The sequence below is a fragment of the Orycteropus afer genome, unplaced genomic scaffold (assembly GCF_000298275.1).
Source record: "Orycteropus afer afer isolate SDZICR_OR568_19922 unplaced genomic scaffold, OryAfe1.0 scaffold00029, whole genome shotgun sequence".
NCBI classification, from domain to species: domain Eukaryota; kingdom Metazoa; phylum Chordata; class Mammalia; order Tubulidentata; family Orycteropodidae; genus Orycteropus; species Orycteropus afer.
The window spans coordinates 12,743,235-12,761,053 of record NW_006921616.1 but is presented as its reverse complement, the minus strand read 5'-3'; the positions used below and the strand labels follow the sequence as shown (position 1 = coordinate 12,761,053).

The 17,819-nt window shown below is 39.0% G+C and overlaps 1 protein-coding gene across 1 annotated transcript in view; it reads left to right on the top strand.

Moving 5' to 3' along the window:
* The window catches only part of WDR7 (WD repeat domain 7), a 526,340-nt gene that overhangs the window by 397,675 nt on the left and 110,846 nt on the right, over positions 1-17,819 (top strand). Inside the window, exons 22-24 of the mRNA XM_042780241.1 lie at positions 720-837; positions 4,827-4,976; positions 5,550-5,632. Of these exons, the coding sequence (XP_042636175.1) occupies positions 720-837; positions 4,827-4,976; positions 5,550-5,632 (351 nt within the window). The remainder of the gene's footprint in view (positions 1-719; positions 838-4,826; positions 4,977-5,549; positions 5,633-17,819) is intronic.

Here is a 17,819-nt window from a genome sequence, read left to right as displayed (position 1 = left end):
GACAGGACCCTTGCGTTTTCACGGTTCAGAAAGATTGATTTCATCATGTACTTCGTCTTATATGGAGCCTGAATGATGTCATACGTATGTTCTTTGTGTAGAGAGAATTAGTATCAGTGAATACAACTTTTTTTTTACCAATGCGAAATAATTGTTGGCAGAGTGTAATGATTCACAGACTCAAGTAAATTAGCAGTGCTGTGGATATTTTAAACTAACAGTAGTGTGTGAACTGAAAATAATTATGTCATTCTCAGTTTTCTTGATGATTTTGTAGACAGGTGTTTTTTGTGTGTGCTTCCTTTCAGATATAGGCCCTGAAATACAGCCTTTTAAATATACCCTTGTCAACAAATTATTGCCTTTACATTTCTTTAAGGAAAAAATTGAAAATACCCGGCATGACGTGTTTCTTGCTTATTCTGAGCTCTGTGATATGTATTCAGTACTAGTTCTTGATAATTTGTTAACAAGGCCTTTTTAACACTTTGGACAGATGCACATACTGTTTTCAGTCTTCACGGTTAATTATTCGATTTTGTATTTGCTGCCAGAACACCCTGACTCCTAATCACTGCTCATTGTTGCAAGTCCATTATATTCTAACTGTTTGAGTGCTCCCATTGACCTTGAACTGACATTATAAGCTGTGTCTAATCCTTTCAGTCTATATTTCTAATGCTGCTTTTCTTTTTTCTTTTTTTCTGGTCCCTGTTTAGCATCACAATGGGGCTGCCTCTGAGCCCTGCAGCTGACTCCGCGCGTTCTGCAAGGCATGCCCTCTCACTCATCGCCACTGCCAGACCACCCGCCTTCATCACAACCATAGCCAAAGAGGTAAGCGGGGCTTCAGCATGGCCCAGCTTCTCACTCAGGGGCAGCAGAGGGGTCCTTCCGGTTGGTTCTAGAGCAAAGAAAGTTGGGATTACTGAAATGAATATACGTGCATACACACTAAATTTCACAGTGAGAAATCATTACATGTGTTTTTTAAATTTTTATTCATATATATATATATATATATATAATTCATATTTATATATATATATAAAAGCTCTGGGTGGGCAATCTACTTCCATAGAGATTCACCTTGGAAACCAAAGAGGGGTTGCTGTGAGTTGGAACTGACTCAGTGGCGGTGAGTTTGGTTTCTGTATATATACGTACATACATACTTACATACATATACATATACATATACACACACATATACGTATATGTGTGTGTATGTGTGTATATACACACACACACACACACACATACGTACATACATGTAAATAGCATATTGTTGTTGTTAGGTGCCATCAGTGGAAACCCTACGTACAATAGAACAAAACATAGCTTGCTTGGTCCAGTGCCATCCTCACAGCTCAGAGCAAGTTCACTTTCCATACAGCAGCTCACATATGCTTTGTCTCATGACGTTGACTACAGTTTACCCCAATGCAACAGCTCCCTTCCCACTTCCTCCCGATAATTACCTCTTCCCTGTGTGCATTCCTCCTCCATGCACTCCTGCCCCCTGAGCTGTCTCCCTGTGCATAAACAGCCCTTCTTTCTCCCATGACTTTTCTCTCCAAGGAGTATATCTACCTAATATAAATGTTCAGTTCATATGCCTGTCTTTTGTTTGGCTGGAAGCCACAGGTGTGGGTTCAATTCCAGACCTGAAGGGCAGCTAGGGGCCATACTCTCAGTGGTTCCACCAGGTTCTATCAGACCACTAAATCTGGTCTCCCTTCTTTTTTTTTTCCCAAATGATTTTGAGTTTTCTTCCACATTGTTCTCCTTCACTATCCAGGATCTCCCTCCAAGTGGTTGACGTGGTAGCCGGGCACCATCTAGTTCTTCCCATTTGATTTCTTTACTGCTGCTTCCATGGCTGTTGGTTATGGATCCAAGTAAAATGAAATCCTTGACAACTTCAATCTTTTCTCCTTTTATTCTGATGTTGCTTATTGGGCCAGTTGTGAGAATTTTTGTTTTCTCTTGTTGAGGTGTAACTCATACTGAAGGCTGTAGTCTTTGTTCTTCATCAATAAGTGCTTCAAGTCCTCTTCACTTTTAGCAAGGTTGTATTATCTGCATATCATAGGTTATTAATATATCTTCCTCTAATCCTGATGCCACATTCTTCATACAGTCCAGTGTCTTGGATTATTTACTCAGCATACGGATTGAATAAGTGTGGTGAGAGAATATACCCCTCACACACACCTTTAAAGCATAGAATATCCCCTTGTTCTGTTCCAAGGATTGCCTATTAGTTTGTATACAGATTCTGTGTGAGTACAGTGCACTGTTCTGGGATTCCCGTTCTTTGCAATGTTACTTACGATTTTTTAAGATCCACCCAGTAGAATGCTTTTGCATAGTCATTAAAACACAGGTAAACATCTTTCTGATATTCTCTGCTTTCAGCCAAATCCAGCTATAATATATATTATAATATGACATTTGCCAATTTGAGATTTTTCACATGTACAATTTAGTGACATTAATTACATTAACCGTGTTGTACAACCATGACCAATATCCATTGCCAAAGTTTTCATCACCATAAACAGAAACTACCTTCATTGCTTTTGTTTTTATTTCTGTTCACCAAGTTAATTGACTTACTTGTAATTTTTTGCTAATAATTTTTTTATCTGAATTATGGGAGACTCATGCAAAGTAAGATATATTAAAAGTATTCACATTTTATAAGCTTAAGTATCTACCTGTAATCAAAACTAACCTTCCTTAGTACTAGCTCTCCAACTGTAAGCAAATATCTAACTCATAAACTTGCTAATTGATTTTCCTGTTACATGTTACAGATAAAGACTTGAATGCCAGCTGATTCCCACATTCTTAGCATTCTAACTAATTGCCCACATCTGACTGAAAAAGTAGTAAAGAACAATGAACCAATTATAGGACCTTTCCATTAAAGAGCCTGTGATATGTCAGTAGGGGGAGAAAAATGAAAGCGTGCTGTGGCTCCAGTTTTTGTTTTTTAAAGGTTTCTTCCATCTCTGCATAAATAGCATGTGGGCTTGATGTCCGTGGGATCTGGCCTCTGAATTGTTTTTCCTGTAGCTATGATGAATTTTTTGAGTGGTAAATAAATGCCCTCTGAGTCTTTCCTGATAACCTGACACCTATTGGGCCTATGTCTGCTCCAGAGCCATTCTTAATAGGCATGGAGTAGGTATTTGTGACCTGAAGACACTGGAAGGGAGGAAGGAAGGTCCTAATAGCAGTTTATGAGTTTGTATGAGATGGTGGGATTTGGAATTTTTATCTAAAATAAATTTACAGAATTAAAGGTATTTTTCTAGTAGTGCAAAGTGTTATAGGGAAGTCCCGCTATATTTAAAAATGTACGTGGGTGTGTCTGTGTGTGTGTGTGTGTGTGTGTATAACCAAAAAAAACCAAACTCACTTCAGTCAAGTTGTGTCCAACTTATAGCAACCCCTCTTTGGGTTTCCGAGGGGATATCACTACAGAAGTAGATTGCCCAGTCTTCCTTCCAAGGACAGTCAAATGCCTTAGGCACCATGCCACCAGAGCTCCCATAGATATATATATAGTTTATGAATTATGAATATAATGAGCTCTGGTGGCATAGTGCCTAAGGCATTTGACTGCAAACCAGAAGGCTGGAGGTTCAAACTCACTAGCCACTCCACGAAAGGAAGACTGGGCAATCTACTTCCGTAAAGATTTACCACCTCGAAAACCAAAGGGGATCACTGTGAGTCGGATTCAACTCAATGGCAGTGAGTTTGTTTTCATAGTGCATGTGTATATAAATGAACAGTTTTATTAGTCCTAGAAGACTTTTGTCTTCTTATCCCAGCGGTGGAATTCGCACAGAGAAGAACACTGAATAGCCTCACGTCAGTCTGCCCACATACACAGGTTCTATAAAGGATAGGCACTGACGTGCCTTCTAAAGAGAGTAAGCAATTACACTTTTAATTTAAGTTGCACCACTGGCATTTGAGTATTTTTTAAATGAAACGCTAGAGCATCTATGCTTTGGTTTTATCCTACTCCAGCATTTGGTTAGGAAGGTAATTTTAAAATATTTCAGTGCAATGGTCCATGTATATTACCTTTTTAAAACAAGTTTTCCACTTCTCTTTTTGATCTTAGAGTGTTAGAGTGAATGTGTTGCTCACTGTTCCAGCCCACACCTACCCCCATGGCCCTTGCTCTTCCCGGGCTCCACCAGGGCTGTTCCAGCACCCACCAAGGCTCTCTGTACTCTGAACAATAAAGCTTTCAATCTGTATGGGAAAAGATCGTACTGGTTTTATATTATTTATAATGTTCCTTGTTTTTGAAGCATATGAATCTGAATCTCCCAGCTTGATTGCAAAACACTTAAAATGGTGCCTGGGACATAGTAAGTGCCATATGCATTTCATTTACTATTATTCCTTGAGAGTAAGTGATGTGTGTGTTACTGACTGCCAGTGCTAAAGGTTTTTCTGGGTATTTCCTGTCTTCCTCCTTAGCACCAAATGTAACAAATTCACAAATCTTTAATCTGTCTCTTCTCAAAAATGTCAGGGTAATGAGATAGTCAGTTTTCACGTAATACCCAAGAACTTAGAGAATGTTATGAGATAATGCTTCTTGAGTACTTATTATCAAAATAGTTTGTTTTGCAATCAAAAGTATTTCCTGACCCCTCCTAAGAGGGTTGTTTTTGTTGATTCTTTTTAAATTTATATTCTATTAATAAGGAAAAATGAAAGAAACCAGTGGCTAGAAATGTAACACTCTGTCAAGTTTCCATCACATCTACAGTGTGGAAATGTCTTTGTAGGTGCACAGACATACTGCACTAGCAGCAAACACCCAATCACAGCAGAATGTCCACACCACGACTCTTGCACGAGCCAAAGGGGAAATTCTGAGAGTCATTGAAATTCTCATTGAGAAGATGCCTACAGATGTTGTGGATCTTCTTGTGGAGGTAAGAATATCCTGTCTTAAGTGTTACATCAACAAACTTAAATATTCCAATTCAGTAAGCTTCATCAGCATCTGTGTTTCCAGCGTGTCTAAAAGAATGAGTGAATGAGTGAGTCTTAACTAAAATGAGTTCACTTTTCTACCATTTCTGGAGGCGTCAATTAAATTTCCCCAGATTTCAAAATGAATGCTTTGTCCACTCACCATTCACATGGAATCGATCTGCATTAGAGGAAGTTTTAAAGGTTCTGTTCTCAGTGACGTCTTTCACTATAAATACAAAAAAATGTCTAATGTGCTTAAGTATGAGTTACTAATACTGTGCATCAATATTAATTGCCTTTATAATAAATAATTTCCTCTTTGTACTGCACTGTCTTATAAATTTTGTTCACTGCTGAAAGGATAGCTGAGGTACATCGGTGTTAAAATTTGCTTTTGTTCTGTTTTAAAGTGAACATTAAAACAGCACTGTGTAGAATTGCCCTGGACAAACGAGGCCTGCATTGATAACTCAAATTTTGGAAATTAAGTATTTGAAATTAGTTTTGACTTGTGTCTTCTTTTGTAAAAGGTCATGGACATCATTATGTACTGCCTTGAAGGATCTTTGGTTAAAAAGAAAGGTCTTCAGGAATGTTTCCCAGCTATTTGCAGGTAAAGAACCCTTCAACGGCATGCAAAATACATCATTTTCACTAACAAATTATTTTCAAAATATGTATCTTTTTTGTCTGTGGTTAGTAGTCTTACCAGTTACTAATTCAATTATTAATTAATTATTATCTGCTTACTTTCTAAAACAGTTTAGACAGGTTATAGTAAAAAGCACAAGTGTAGTAGAATCATCTGTTTTGAAATTAGGTCATGAAGATGTTTTGTTCAAAAGTTAAAAAAATAAGACATAGCATCGACGGAATAGGCCTATAGTCTTTTATTCATTATACAAATTAATATTTAGTGAGGAAGTTTCTGACTTATGGGAAAAGATGTACACTTCAGACAATAGTAACCTTTATGCCACATTTTCACTGGTAACTTTTTTTGTTATATATAAAAGCCAGTATTTACTTTATGTCCTGCTGAGTGTGGGTATGTTTCCCTGTGTGAAAGTAAGAAAGAATCCAAGAGCAGTTAAAACTTTTTATGAACAGTGTTGCATGTGTTAATTATAACTCTAAGAATTTTATGTTTCCTATAGCATAGAATTGTTATAAAATGAAGACTTATTTTAATGAACACCTTTTAATGTCAAAAGGTAGTAACATTTGTTTTGTCTTTTAAAGTAATCTTAAGTTTAGTATTCAAACTAAACTTTATAAATAAACTTTATAGCTTGAGGCACTTTTTTTTTTTTTTTTTTTTACCTCCATGTAGTCAATAGGAATAATGTGTAAATCTGGTGAAGATAATTGTTTTTGCAGAAAACAAAACAGCCATTTACTTGTAGATAAATACCAAGTTCTGTGTGACTCTAGTTTTGGACTCTCAAGAGCAAGTGGGGGAGTAGCTCACACAACTAAATATGAACAAGTACATCAGTGCTTATTACTTGAGTGAGAAGACCTAGGTGAAATTTAAAAACATGTGCAGTGTTGAGTGCTCTCTCCCTGTTAGGGACTCAGGTAAGAACTAATGCTGTTTTTAGAGAGCAGGACCATGTCCATCTGCTCCCTGACAAATCCCTAGCATCTGGAATGATGATGCCTGCCACATAGCATGTGCTCAAATCATAATGAATCGATAAATGAAATTTACAAATAATTGAAAGACATACTAGCCAGTAGTTTCAACTTCTTCCTCCACTAAACATTTTATAAAAATTTTAGAACAAACAGCATCAGTTTTGAGTTTCTGACCTTATTCCATGTTATGAGCTAGTAGAGGTGTTATAAACAAAATGATCAAAAATGAGAGAAAGATGGTCTGAAATGTACATGCAGGTTAATGGTCTCCACGAATTGTTCCTGGACCCCCTTCAAGAGAATTACTTGGTTTCTAGGCCGCACCTGAGAGCTACTGCCTTAGACTATCTGATCATGAAGGCTAGAAAGGTGATTTTAAGGTGAATTTAACAGCCGCTCCTGGTGATTCAAACACTAACAATTGAAAACAAGTACTCTAATAATCCAAAATGTAGTGAAACAGAGCCTCAGTCCTTGTCCTATGTGGCCATGTTCTGTTATGCAAACTCTTGGGTCCTTGAGTACTCATTTGTTTATTGAATGAACTCAGAAGTTCTAAGGAAACAACCTGAAGATACCCCTTCAACCCACGCATTCCACTGATACAGCGCTAGTTTTCAAGATTTGCCCTTAGAGTGCATAGCAGAATGCGTACCGAAAGACTGTAACTTCAGTTACTGTCAACCGTTAATCAACCAACTTTTATCCAAAACACAGCTGAGAAAAACTGAACACTTAGGAACTAGTTTAAAATGAATGCAGTCCATTAATTGCTAACTATTCTGGTTTATATTCCCAAATCAGGATAAACTGTCAGAGAGCTGTGTGCTGGGACCACGTTGTCTACAGCCAGAGGAGCCTTCCCAAGGTCCTCTTCAGCATTACGCTTGCATTTTACACCCAGGAACCCTCCATGAGATGTCATAAGCAGACCTCCAGTGCCTAGCTTGTAGGGGTCATGACCATGCCATCCAGTGCCTGGTTTAGTGTCCTCTCTCTAAAGATTCAATTAAAACTTTTCTTTTTGATGTGGATGACAGGCGTTTTTTGTTTGTGCTGTCCTATATGTTTTTTTTCCATATATTCAGTATGAAGTTTAAAATTTTTCTTTGGCCATTAGGTAGCTCAAAGCCAATTTTCCTGCCTAACTTTAGTAAGTTATGGCTCATGTCTCCCACACTCCTTACCCCGTCATCACACCACCAGCCCTGTCTTTTTGTTTTTTTCATCTCTTTGCTGTATTACATTCCATAAACATCCCTAAATCCTTTATGTGGTGTGTGTGTGTGTGTGTGTATCCATATCACAGCCAGGACAGTAGACTCAAACATAACCAACAATCACGAAGATGGCTCAGGACCTGGCAGTGGTTCGTTCTGTTATCCATAATGTTGCCAAGAACCGGAGCCAACTTAACACCAACTCCCAAAAATACACACACACACAAAGGGATAACATCTATTTTATTGCAAAAGCCATGGAAGCAAAATAAATCATTGTAAACATCATCATAACTGTGATTATTGTTAAAAACAAAAAGGCTTCTTTGTGTTAAGTGAAATACTCTAGTTCTTCCTGGAGGAGTTTATGTATCTGTAGATATTTTTCTATAATATATTTAGTAAAAGATGTAAAAAAAAAAAAAAAAAAAATCACATACTTTTTGCTGCTGTATACCTTGATAGCCATAGATTTAAATATTTCCTAATAATTTACATTTTAGTTCCAGGAGTATTATTAATAATATAGTGGCATCCATTAATAATACAAGAAAATTGCTTAGATTTCAATGCCCTTGAGAGGATATTGCACAACACACACATCTTGCAAAATACACTCATCCAAAATAGTTCTATTATCAGAGTTTTATCACTGTAACAAATGAGGATATGTTATTATTCAGAAATTAAACTGGATTCTTTTACAACACAGATGTCTTAGCAATCAGATTGTTTCACTACAGATTAATAGTATGTTTACGAGCGCACAGTAAGAGGTCCAGTAAGGTAGCCCTGAAGAAATGAGTCCCTCCAGAGTCTCTCCCTTCTCATTGGAATTTGCCCTGCTTTGCCTTCATCAGTCTCCTAGGTGATCTTAAAAAAAAAAAAAAAATCATCCAGCACACTAGATAATTGTTCGAGCAGAAGTACAGAGAGTTCTGAGTAATTTACATTTGATTGCCTGGAATATAAATAATACAGCATCCTCAGTTAAAAATACCCTAGACACTAAAAGAGTAGAACTAACTCATTTCAAAGCCTGGGATGATACCCATCACTGAAGTTGCCTCAGAATCCATTGTTCCAATTGGGTTACCCGTTGCTGTGCTACTGAACTTGAATATCCTTGTGAGGCCTCTCACACAGAAGCCCAGTCGATATTGAGCATGCCATACTTGGGTCAATTTGATGATTTATTATTGTGTCTGTCCCTCTTCCACATTGACTCACTTTATTCTGTATCTGATGCAGCAACATAAAATACAAAAATGTAGACCGGTGCTTTTGGTGTATTCTAGACAGACATTACTGAACTGAGAAAAAACACTATAGAATCCACGTATGTGATATCAACACACACTTGAAAAACATACATATGTTGAGTTATGATTCAGTTAGCACAAGTATGTTTTACTGCTGTCAGGATAAGAGAAGCTTAAGCTATTATAAGCTGCAGACAATCAACAGTCAATTAGAAACAAAGATAAAGAGCTTCTGGAGATGAAGACTGATTTTTAAATGGAAGGCTGCTTTATTATCATTTAGAGGACTGATAGCATAACACATAACAAAGGATCAGGGCTTTCTAAAAAAAAAAATGGTAAATTGAAGGAAAAATATTATTTCATTTGTAGATTTAGAAGGTTTCAAATTTTTTTCATAGCAAAAACTAGATATGCCCCTAAATGTGATTTTTGGTTAGTCGTGTACATTCCTAGTGGGGAGGGGCCTTTGATGTCCATTTCCTTTGTAGAGCCTGCAACTAGCACCCAGGAGAGGCTCCTTTCTGCCCCAGAGTTCCAGATAGGTCCTTATTTCATGCACTTTTATTCTCTTACGTTAATGCAGTTTATTTGATGTATAACTAAGAGTGATTTAATTTCTTTGCCTTTTTAAAGATTAGTCAGATAAATAAATTCACACATTCAAAAAGAATCCTTTTTTGGGCTCTGTCCCAATTTTTAGTTAGAAACTATGACCACTCAATAGAGACACTCAGTAGCTGTGGTTGAGTAATGATCCCAGCTCTGTGTTTCGTACGTGTAGTCCTTAATTTCTCATAATAAATGGTACCGGCTCTTTCACTTAAGCAGTGACCTTGCTGCATTATTTTTATAGAATTACAAGTTGTAGAATTTTAAATCTGAAAAGGACCTTATGTTATGAATCACCTGCTCCTGTCCTTGGTTTTACAGACGGGGAGACTGTAGCACCCTCGTACAGGCAGTCAGACCAAAGCGGAGCCCTGCTTTGCTGAGCGGACCTCACACCTGCTTTGTGGTGTGCAGGGGTGGGGTGTGCACCCTATGCAAGCACACACAGGCCAGAGTGGCACACGGCCTGGGGCCACGTCCTCAGAGAATGAGATGGACTGGTGTGGTCCAGGCCCATCCAGGCTCCTGCTGTCTGCATCCCTGACCCATCCCCTCTCTGCCCCCTCTCCTTGGACCATGCTCTTCCCAGAGCCCCTTGCATGCTCGGCCTCTGCCTCTCCGCTGGGCCGGCCCTCTCAGCCCTGGAGCATGCTTTAGGACCTCATGCTTTCAAAGCCTTTCTTCCCTCTGCAGCTCCTCTGCCGCCTGTGTAGTGGCCCATCTGCCCTCCCCCACAGGAGTCTGAACACCATCCTTCAGTTACCTCTCATGCCCTCTCTGATCTGCTGCACCCACAGTTTGCCCTCACCACCTTGCTTCCCTCTCTGCGTCCCTCCCCCTTTTTTCTTCCTTCCCTTCATTCCTCCCTCCTTCCCTCCATCCCTACCCCCCTCATTCACTTTCTCTTCCTCTTTAAGGCTACAGACAATTTTGTGATTGCTGAGTGTTTTGTTTTTCAGTCTTTAGTGCAGTGGTTCTCAAACTTCTCAGTCTTTAAAAAAAAAAAAAAACAGTTGCCCTCAAGTCAGTTCTGACTCATGGCAGCCCCATGTGTTACAGAGTAGAACTGAGCTCTGTAGGGTTTTGTTAGCTGTAATTTTTACAAAAACACATCACCAGGCCTTTCTTCTGTGGCACTGCTACATGGGTTCGAACCACCAGCCTTTCAGTTAGGAGCTGAGCGCAAACCGTTTGCACTACACAGGGATCTTTTCGGTCTCAACCAAAACCCATTGCCATGGAGTCAGTTCTGACTTAGGGCAACCCTATGGACAGAGTAGAACTGCCCTGTAGGGTTTCCAAGACTGTAAATCTTTCAGAAGCAGACTGCTACATCTGTCTCCCATGGAGTAGCTGATGGGATCAAAACACCAGTCTTCTGGTTAGCAGCAGAGCACTTAACTGCTGTACCACCAGGGCTCCTCTTTTGATCTCAGCACCCCTTAAAAAGGACCCCTGACAAATTGAAGACCCAAAAGAGTTTTTGTTTATGTGGATTATGTCTGTAGATATTTATTGTATTAGAAATTAGACCTGATAAAAATGTTTATCAATTGATTTAAAATAATAACAATAAACTCATTTCATATTGATGTAAAACCACTTTATGAAAAATAACTACTTTCTAAAACAAACAAAATAGTGAGAAAGTAACATTGCTGTACATTTTTGCAAATTTCTTTGTCTGGCTTCTGTTACAATACGTTGTCATGGCTGCAGTAGATGATAGAAAGCCTCCACTCGCACAGATATGTTGAAAAGGAAAGGAATGTTTCATAGCCTTTTCAAATAAGTTTGCATCTTCTGAACGATACCAAAACTCAACATGTGGTCGTCTTTTAAAGGTTAGTTGCAATGTGAATCTGCAATCTTAGATTGATATATGTTTATGTAAGACTGTCATATTCAATCCCTCTGGCACAGTGGGAGGAGCTCTGGTGGTACACTGGCTCAGTTTGAACCACCAGCTGCTCTACGGGAGAAAGAGGAGGCAGTCTGCTTCCATAAAGATTTATAGCCTTGGCAATCCTCTGTGACAGTTTGACTCTGCCCTTTAGGGTCACTATGAGTTGGAATCAACTTGAAGGCAGTAGGCTTGGTTTGGGTTTTATTCAGTCCATTGGTGTATCTTGCACTGAGTGAACTCTCACCCATGCATGACTTTGTAACTTTATTCATTGATCTTGGGAAAATACCTATTCACTGACTTATGTGGAGTCTCCATATATTGTCACATTACAGTCCACAATATCAAAAAGTAATATTTGCCAATATCACTGTTGATGTCATCAGAAAAGTCAGTGAGTTTGGGAAGACATATGGTTTCCCAAAATTCCGATTTTTACTTGAAAGCTTGAATTTTATCATTGACAATAAATTCTGCTGATCTTTTTCCTGGAAGTGACAGGCTTACTTGGTTCGTTTTCATGAAGATGTTTGCCAGGTACCCAAGTCCAATTAACCATAGTTTATCTGTCAGTTGTACTTTCGGGTAAAGTGGCTAGTTCAGATTGCAATCTGAATATTAAAACGACATATACAACACTTAGAAGAATTAATCATTTTTACTGCCTCATCTAGGACGTTCTTAAGTGAAACTGTTCTGTTTTATTCCCAGTGCATGGCAGTGAAGAATATAATGACTACCAACTAGTACATTTTGATGCCACTGCCTTGATTTTAGGAGCTTTGGTTGCACAGGGTTAAAACACTCGGCTACTAACCAAAAGGTCAGAAGTTCGAACCTACCAGCCGCTCCACGGGAGAAAGCAGTGGCAGTCTGCTTCTGTAAAGATGTATGGCTTTGGAAGCCTTATGGGCAGATCTGCTCTGACCTGTAGGGTGACTGTGAGTCAAAGCCACCTTGGTGGCGTGTTTTGGTTTTGTTTGCCTTGATTTGGAGTAAGGTTCTAACAGCTTCCCCATCACTGCTTTTGCACCATCAGTGCAAAGTGAACACAGTGAAAAGATCAAATAACATCTCAGCATTGTTACGAAAATAGTTTTAATCTCACAGACCTCCTGAATAGGAGCAGAAGACCCCCAAGGTGTCTGTGACCACATTTTGAGGACCCTTTGGAGCTCTGGTAGCGTAGTGCCTAAGGCATTTGACTGCTAACCAGAAGGCTGGCAGTTCAAACCCACCAGCCACTCCTCGGAAGGAAGATTGAGCAATCTACTTTCGTAGAGATACCACCTCGGAAACCCAAGGAGGGGTCACTATGAGTCGGCATCAACTCGACGGCAGTGAGTTTGGTTTTGGGTTTTGGTTTTTGGCAACTGAAACAGGAAACTTTTTTCTTCTTTCTTAAAACTCTCCTACTTTCGGCATCATTCTGCATCCAAAAGTCATAGCCTTTCTCAGGATCCAGCACTAGGTGTGCTGGCTCAAGTATGTCTCGCGGCTTTGGTTTTCTTTTCTGTCAAATGAGAGCTCTCCATGGAACCTGTGGTGAGCATCAGCTCTCGATGGCAACATTTATAAATAGGAGCCATTCTCTTTGTCATGGCTAATCAGTCCGTAACGATGACTGGGCATTCTGTCTCGTAGTACATCCTGAAACATCATTTAAAAATATTTGTGTTTGTGTATCTTTATACAGATACACACTACAGCTGTTTTGTCCTCTCCTACCTGTTCTTTGAAGTAATTAACTCTCAGCTATAATCCTATACTAGTTTATTTAATGAACAAAAGACTAAATACGGAAACTACAACATTTTGCGGGTTACGTTTAAATGGAAACCACACGCATAAGTTTCCCATAGTTGTTGTGTTTTCAGAAGCATATCATCTATTCAATGTATTGATAAAAACTCAATCAATATGAAGTTAAGGGATAGTTAATGTTGATCATTGTTCAGTTTTTGTTTTTGATGAATCTGTGTATCATTCTCAATCACTAAATGATGAGACATTTTCATTAATTACTCAGTCCTTCATATTAGACATCCAATCATTTCAAATATTCCTATATGATGTTTATTTTTAGAAATTTCAAAGATTAATATGAAAAGAATTTTAATTGACTAGTTTTTCACAGATAAATGGACAATCTCAATACTCTGATTCTAAAACTAGGGAGAAAAAAAAAAAAAAGAAGTCCCTCAAGAAATAGGAATTTAGTTCTGACCAGAGGCACAATGGAAGGTCCTCATTCGAATGGGAGGAAAATGTAGAACATAACTCAAGTTCATTTAAAAAAAAAAAGAAAAACACCAGACTTACTGGACCGATAGAAACTGGAGGAACCCCAAGAATATCACTCTGAGACACCTTTTTAACCTGGAACTGAAACCACTCTCGGAGGTCACCTCTCACACAAACAATAGATTGGCCTGTGAAATAAACAGTATCACCGGGAGTAATGTGCTCCCTTGAGCACTTAACTATGTGAGATCAAACAGTCAATGTTTACCTGAAAGCAAAGAGGAGAAAGCAAGGAGGGGAAGGGAAGCTAGATCAATGGAAACAGACCAAACAGAATGGAGATAATGAGATTGCTGACACATTGTGAAAATTGTAACCAATGCATGGAATACTTTGTATAAAAATTGGTACGTGAGAACCTAATACACCGTAAGCTTTCACCTAAAACACAGTAAACTATTTTTAAAAAGAAAAGAATAGGAATTTAAAAATGGATTTTGAGTTATTTAACAAAGCAAAATAATTTTCAGCAGTTGTGTGGGTCTCCCTTGTTAAACTGCCTGGGAGCGTTTTACGATGCGTTCCTTTATCCCGCCGGACGCTCAGCGCGTGGCTGGAACCCGGCCAGCGCTGCCACTCCGCGGCACCAGTCGGTCAGCACAGTCTCTGACCTCGGGGACCTTAAAGCCAGCTGTCCTGGCAAAGATGGAGGTGAAGCAGTGATTGGTCACAAATGCCAGGATGCAAGGGTGTTCACAGTTGCTATGACAGGAGGGACACGAAGGGGGTGCTGGCAGTTGTGTACAGGAGGGAAAAGAAGGCTTGGTGCTGCTTTGACTGTTTTAACAGCTGAGATTCTGTCAGGCAGGCAGACAGCCTCTGACTCTGAAATCTATACTATTTCCACATGCAAAATCGGGCCTTGTTGAATGAGATACTGTATTAACCTCTGCTCTGAACCTCTGACCAGAGCATCAGTGATTCATTTGCAAAACTTGACGTGTTTCCTCTTTGTCTTTCATATTTCCCTGCCAAGAATATTCTGGAGATACTCACAAGCCATCCACACACAGAACTCAACATATTTAATGGCTCTGCTACGTGGGCTTCTTAGTAGATAATAAACAGTGACAGTGGCCAAGTGGCACCTAACTTTAAAGGAATTGGTCTACCACTTTCTCTAATGTACTGTAAATGGATAAGTCACTGAATTTTAGCCATATTGACAGTAAAATTTAAAATGTTTTCTACAATTGTGCTGGATTTTAACTGATTGTCTTTCAGTTGACCTTTGTTGAACAGCATCTGTAAAATGACTCATGTTTTTACATGGAAAATTTACTCACTGTGTTCTCTGCATAAAATTACTGCTTATTGACAGTTGTTTTCATTAAAATATGTTAGGACTGTGGGATCCCAGGTAGCCATTGAAAAGACTGAGGTCCATCTATTTCTACTGACAGGTATTAGAGGGACAATTGAAAGAGAGACTAGCAAAGTTGCAGACGATGTGAAGTAAACTGGTCCTTTTTGGAAAAGAAAGCTATATGTGAGGATCTGTTGTCTTGTGTGCATTTGTGCACATAGGGGAAGGAAACGGTCTTGAGGGATTCAGCCCAACGCTGCCTGGTGGTGCCCGGGGCAAGCGGTTGGGCGCAGCACTGAAGGAGATCTTGAGTTTCTGAGTTGTGCATTTCTTCAGGATTTGCTGTGTTTCCTTTGTTACAATGAATGTGTATTGCTTTAAAATTGGGTGTGTATTAGAATAATTCAAATGAAAGAAGTGGCCAAGAGTAAACCATTCAGAAAGCAGTAGAGCTATAAAAGCAATACAATAAAAGACCCAAAGGGAAATAAATATTTCATCTTTTGAACTGAGTGGGAAAATATAATAATCTATGCAGAGGAGTTAAAAGTGTGTATTTTCAGAGATAGTTTACCTTTCCTTAAACTTTGTTATTATGTAGACAGACTGATTGATTCTACTTTTCAAGTGAAAAGCTGAATCAGCTCTGTTCACCCTAAATGGGCACTTAAAATCCAGTAAGGAATGAACACTGTCTGCTTGAGAGCAGCACATGATCTCATTTTTAAAAAATCTTCTTCAAACCTGTGGGTTTTTTTTTAATCCAGTATGGTGCTAACACTAATGGGATTTAAGACAGCTTCTATCCTAGCTTCCAGTAAAATCCTGAAATTAGTTGCCATTTTAGAATATACTTTTGATGGTAAATAATCACAGATGTTACTCATGTATTTGAATGAATAGAAATCTCTCTAAAACCATTCTAGCCTATTTCTCTACTCCTAAGAACTTCCAACAAATGTCTTTCAATGTTAAAGTTCATATGTATATAAACAACCACCTCTACCCAACTTTAGAGCTTCTAGCAGTATTCCATTTCACTGTGTCACAGGAAGGATATTTAAATTGCAGACTCTTTGAAATAATATAAGGAGCTATGGTGATGTCATGGTTAAGGTATTTGCGTACTAACCAAGAGGCCAGTGGTTAGAACCCACCAGCTGCTCCATGGAAAAGAGTAGGCCATCTGCTTCTGCAAAGATTGACAGCCTTGGAAACCCAATGGGTGTTGCTATGAGTCGGAGTCAACTCAGTGGCAGTGAGTTTGATTTTGTTTTTTTGTTTGAAATAATATAGAGAAAGGTTTCAAAGGAAAATCTATATTACTTATATTAGCAATTTAGGCTGAAACTGAAGTCATTTGTAATTGTTATCAGGTTATACTGGCAAATCACAAGTAGTTGAGAAATATTTAAAACAGCTGTGTATTCATTTGTCTCATTTATTGTTAGTTATTAGGGAGCATTTATTTGCCCTAATAACTATATAAATATAGCAGGCTAACTATGTCTTACATATTCCTTCTGTAGGAGATAGTCAGAGATGCAGATGACTATAGGGAGGACAATGATAGCTACTACGGTTGACTGCACTTACCGCTGTTCTAAGTTCTTTACACGCATTAACTCATTTCTTCCTTACAGCTATCATATGATAGGAACTAGTATTGTACCCATTTTACAGAAGAGAAAATCGAGGCACAGACACATTAAGTAACATGGCCAAGGCCACAAGATTAGTAAGTGGCAGAACCAGGCAATAAGAGACCTGTTTCTCAGTTATCATGTGACATACCCCTGACATGCATGACATCTTTCCTAGTGAAAATTCTCCCTGGAAATCCCAGAAAGCATTTCCAATCTTCCTATTTAAACTTTGGGTGCAATGTGCCTATAGCAAGTGTTTTCAAAAGGAAAACCACTCCCCTGTTAAATACTCAGCATTGATATTCAAGAAATTTATGTTGACTGTTTACTGTTTGCAAGAGGCTGTGTGGCAAATTGTGTCTCTAAAAAGCATTTCCTGAGCATCTGTCGCCATCCCAGAATGAAGGATCTTTCCATTTTGTCTTTTGAACTGATGTCCTCCACTAGAATGAACCCTTCTAGAAACTATTCCCCCACCTTCTACTGTCCACCTACCCCCAAAAAATAACAAAACAGCTCTCCCTGAGCTGATGCCTTCTCCAGAGCTCCTTCCACATGTGTAGATCTTTCAAACATCCCAGCACCGTGGAGACCTGCAGGTCTGGGGTGTGTGCTAGCATGGTGCATAACGTGCCTCTTTACAGAATTCTCCTCTTGTTTGCCACTGTGGTAGCTGTGAGGGCTGGGGAGCCATCTCTGAGAGCCTACTCCTGAATCTTCTAAGCCCCTCACATGACTGGCCTTCAGAAGAACGCCTTAGCATCCTGCACTGTCTGGGTTGTCACTGGTACCTTACTGCCATAGGCACCTGTGTAGTCTCTACTGCAGAAGACCTTCTGTTCTGGTTCCCTCGTGCCACTCTGACAAGAATATACCACAAATGGGATGGCCTTAACAGGAGTT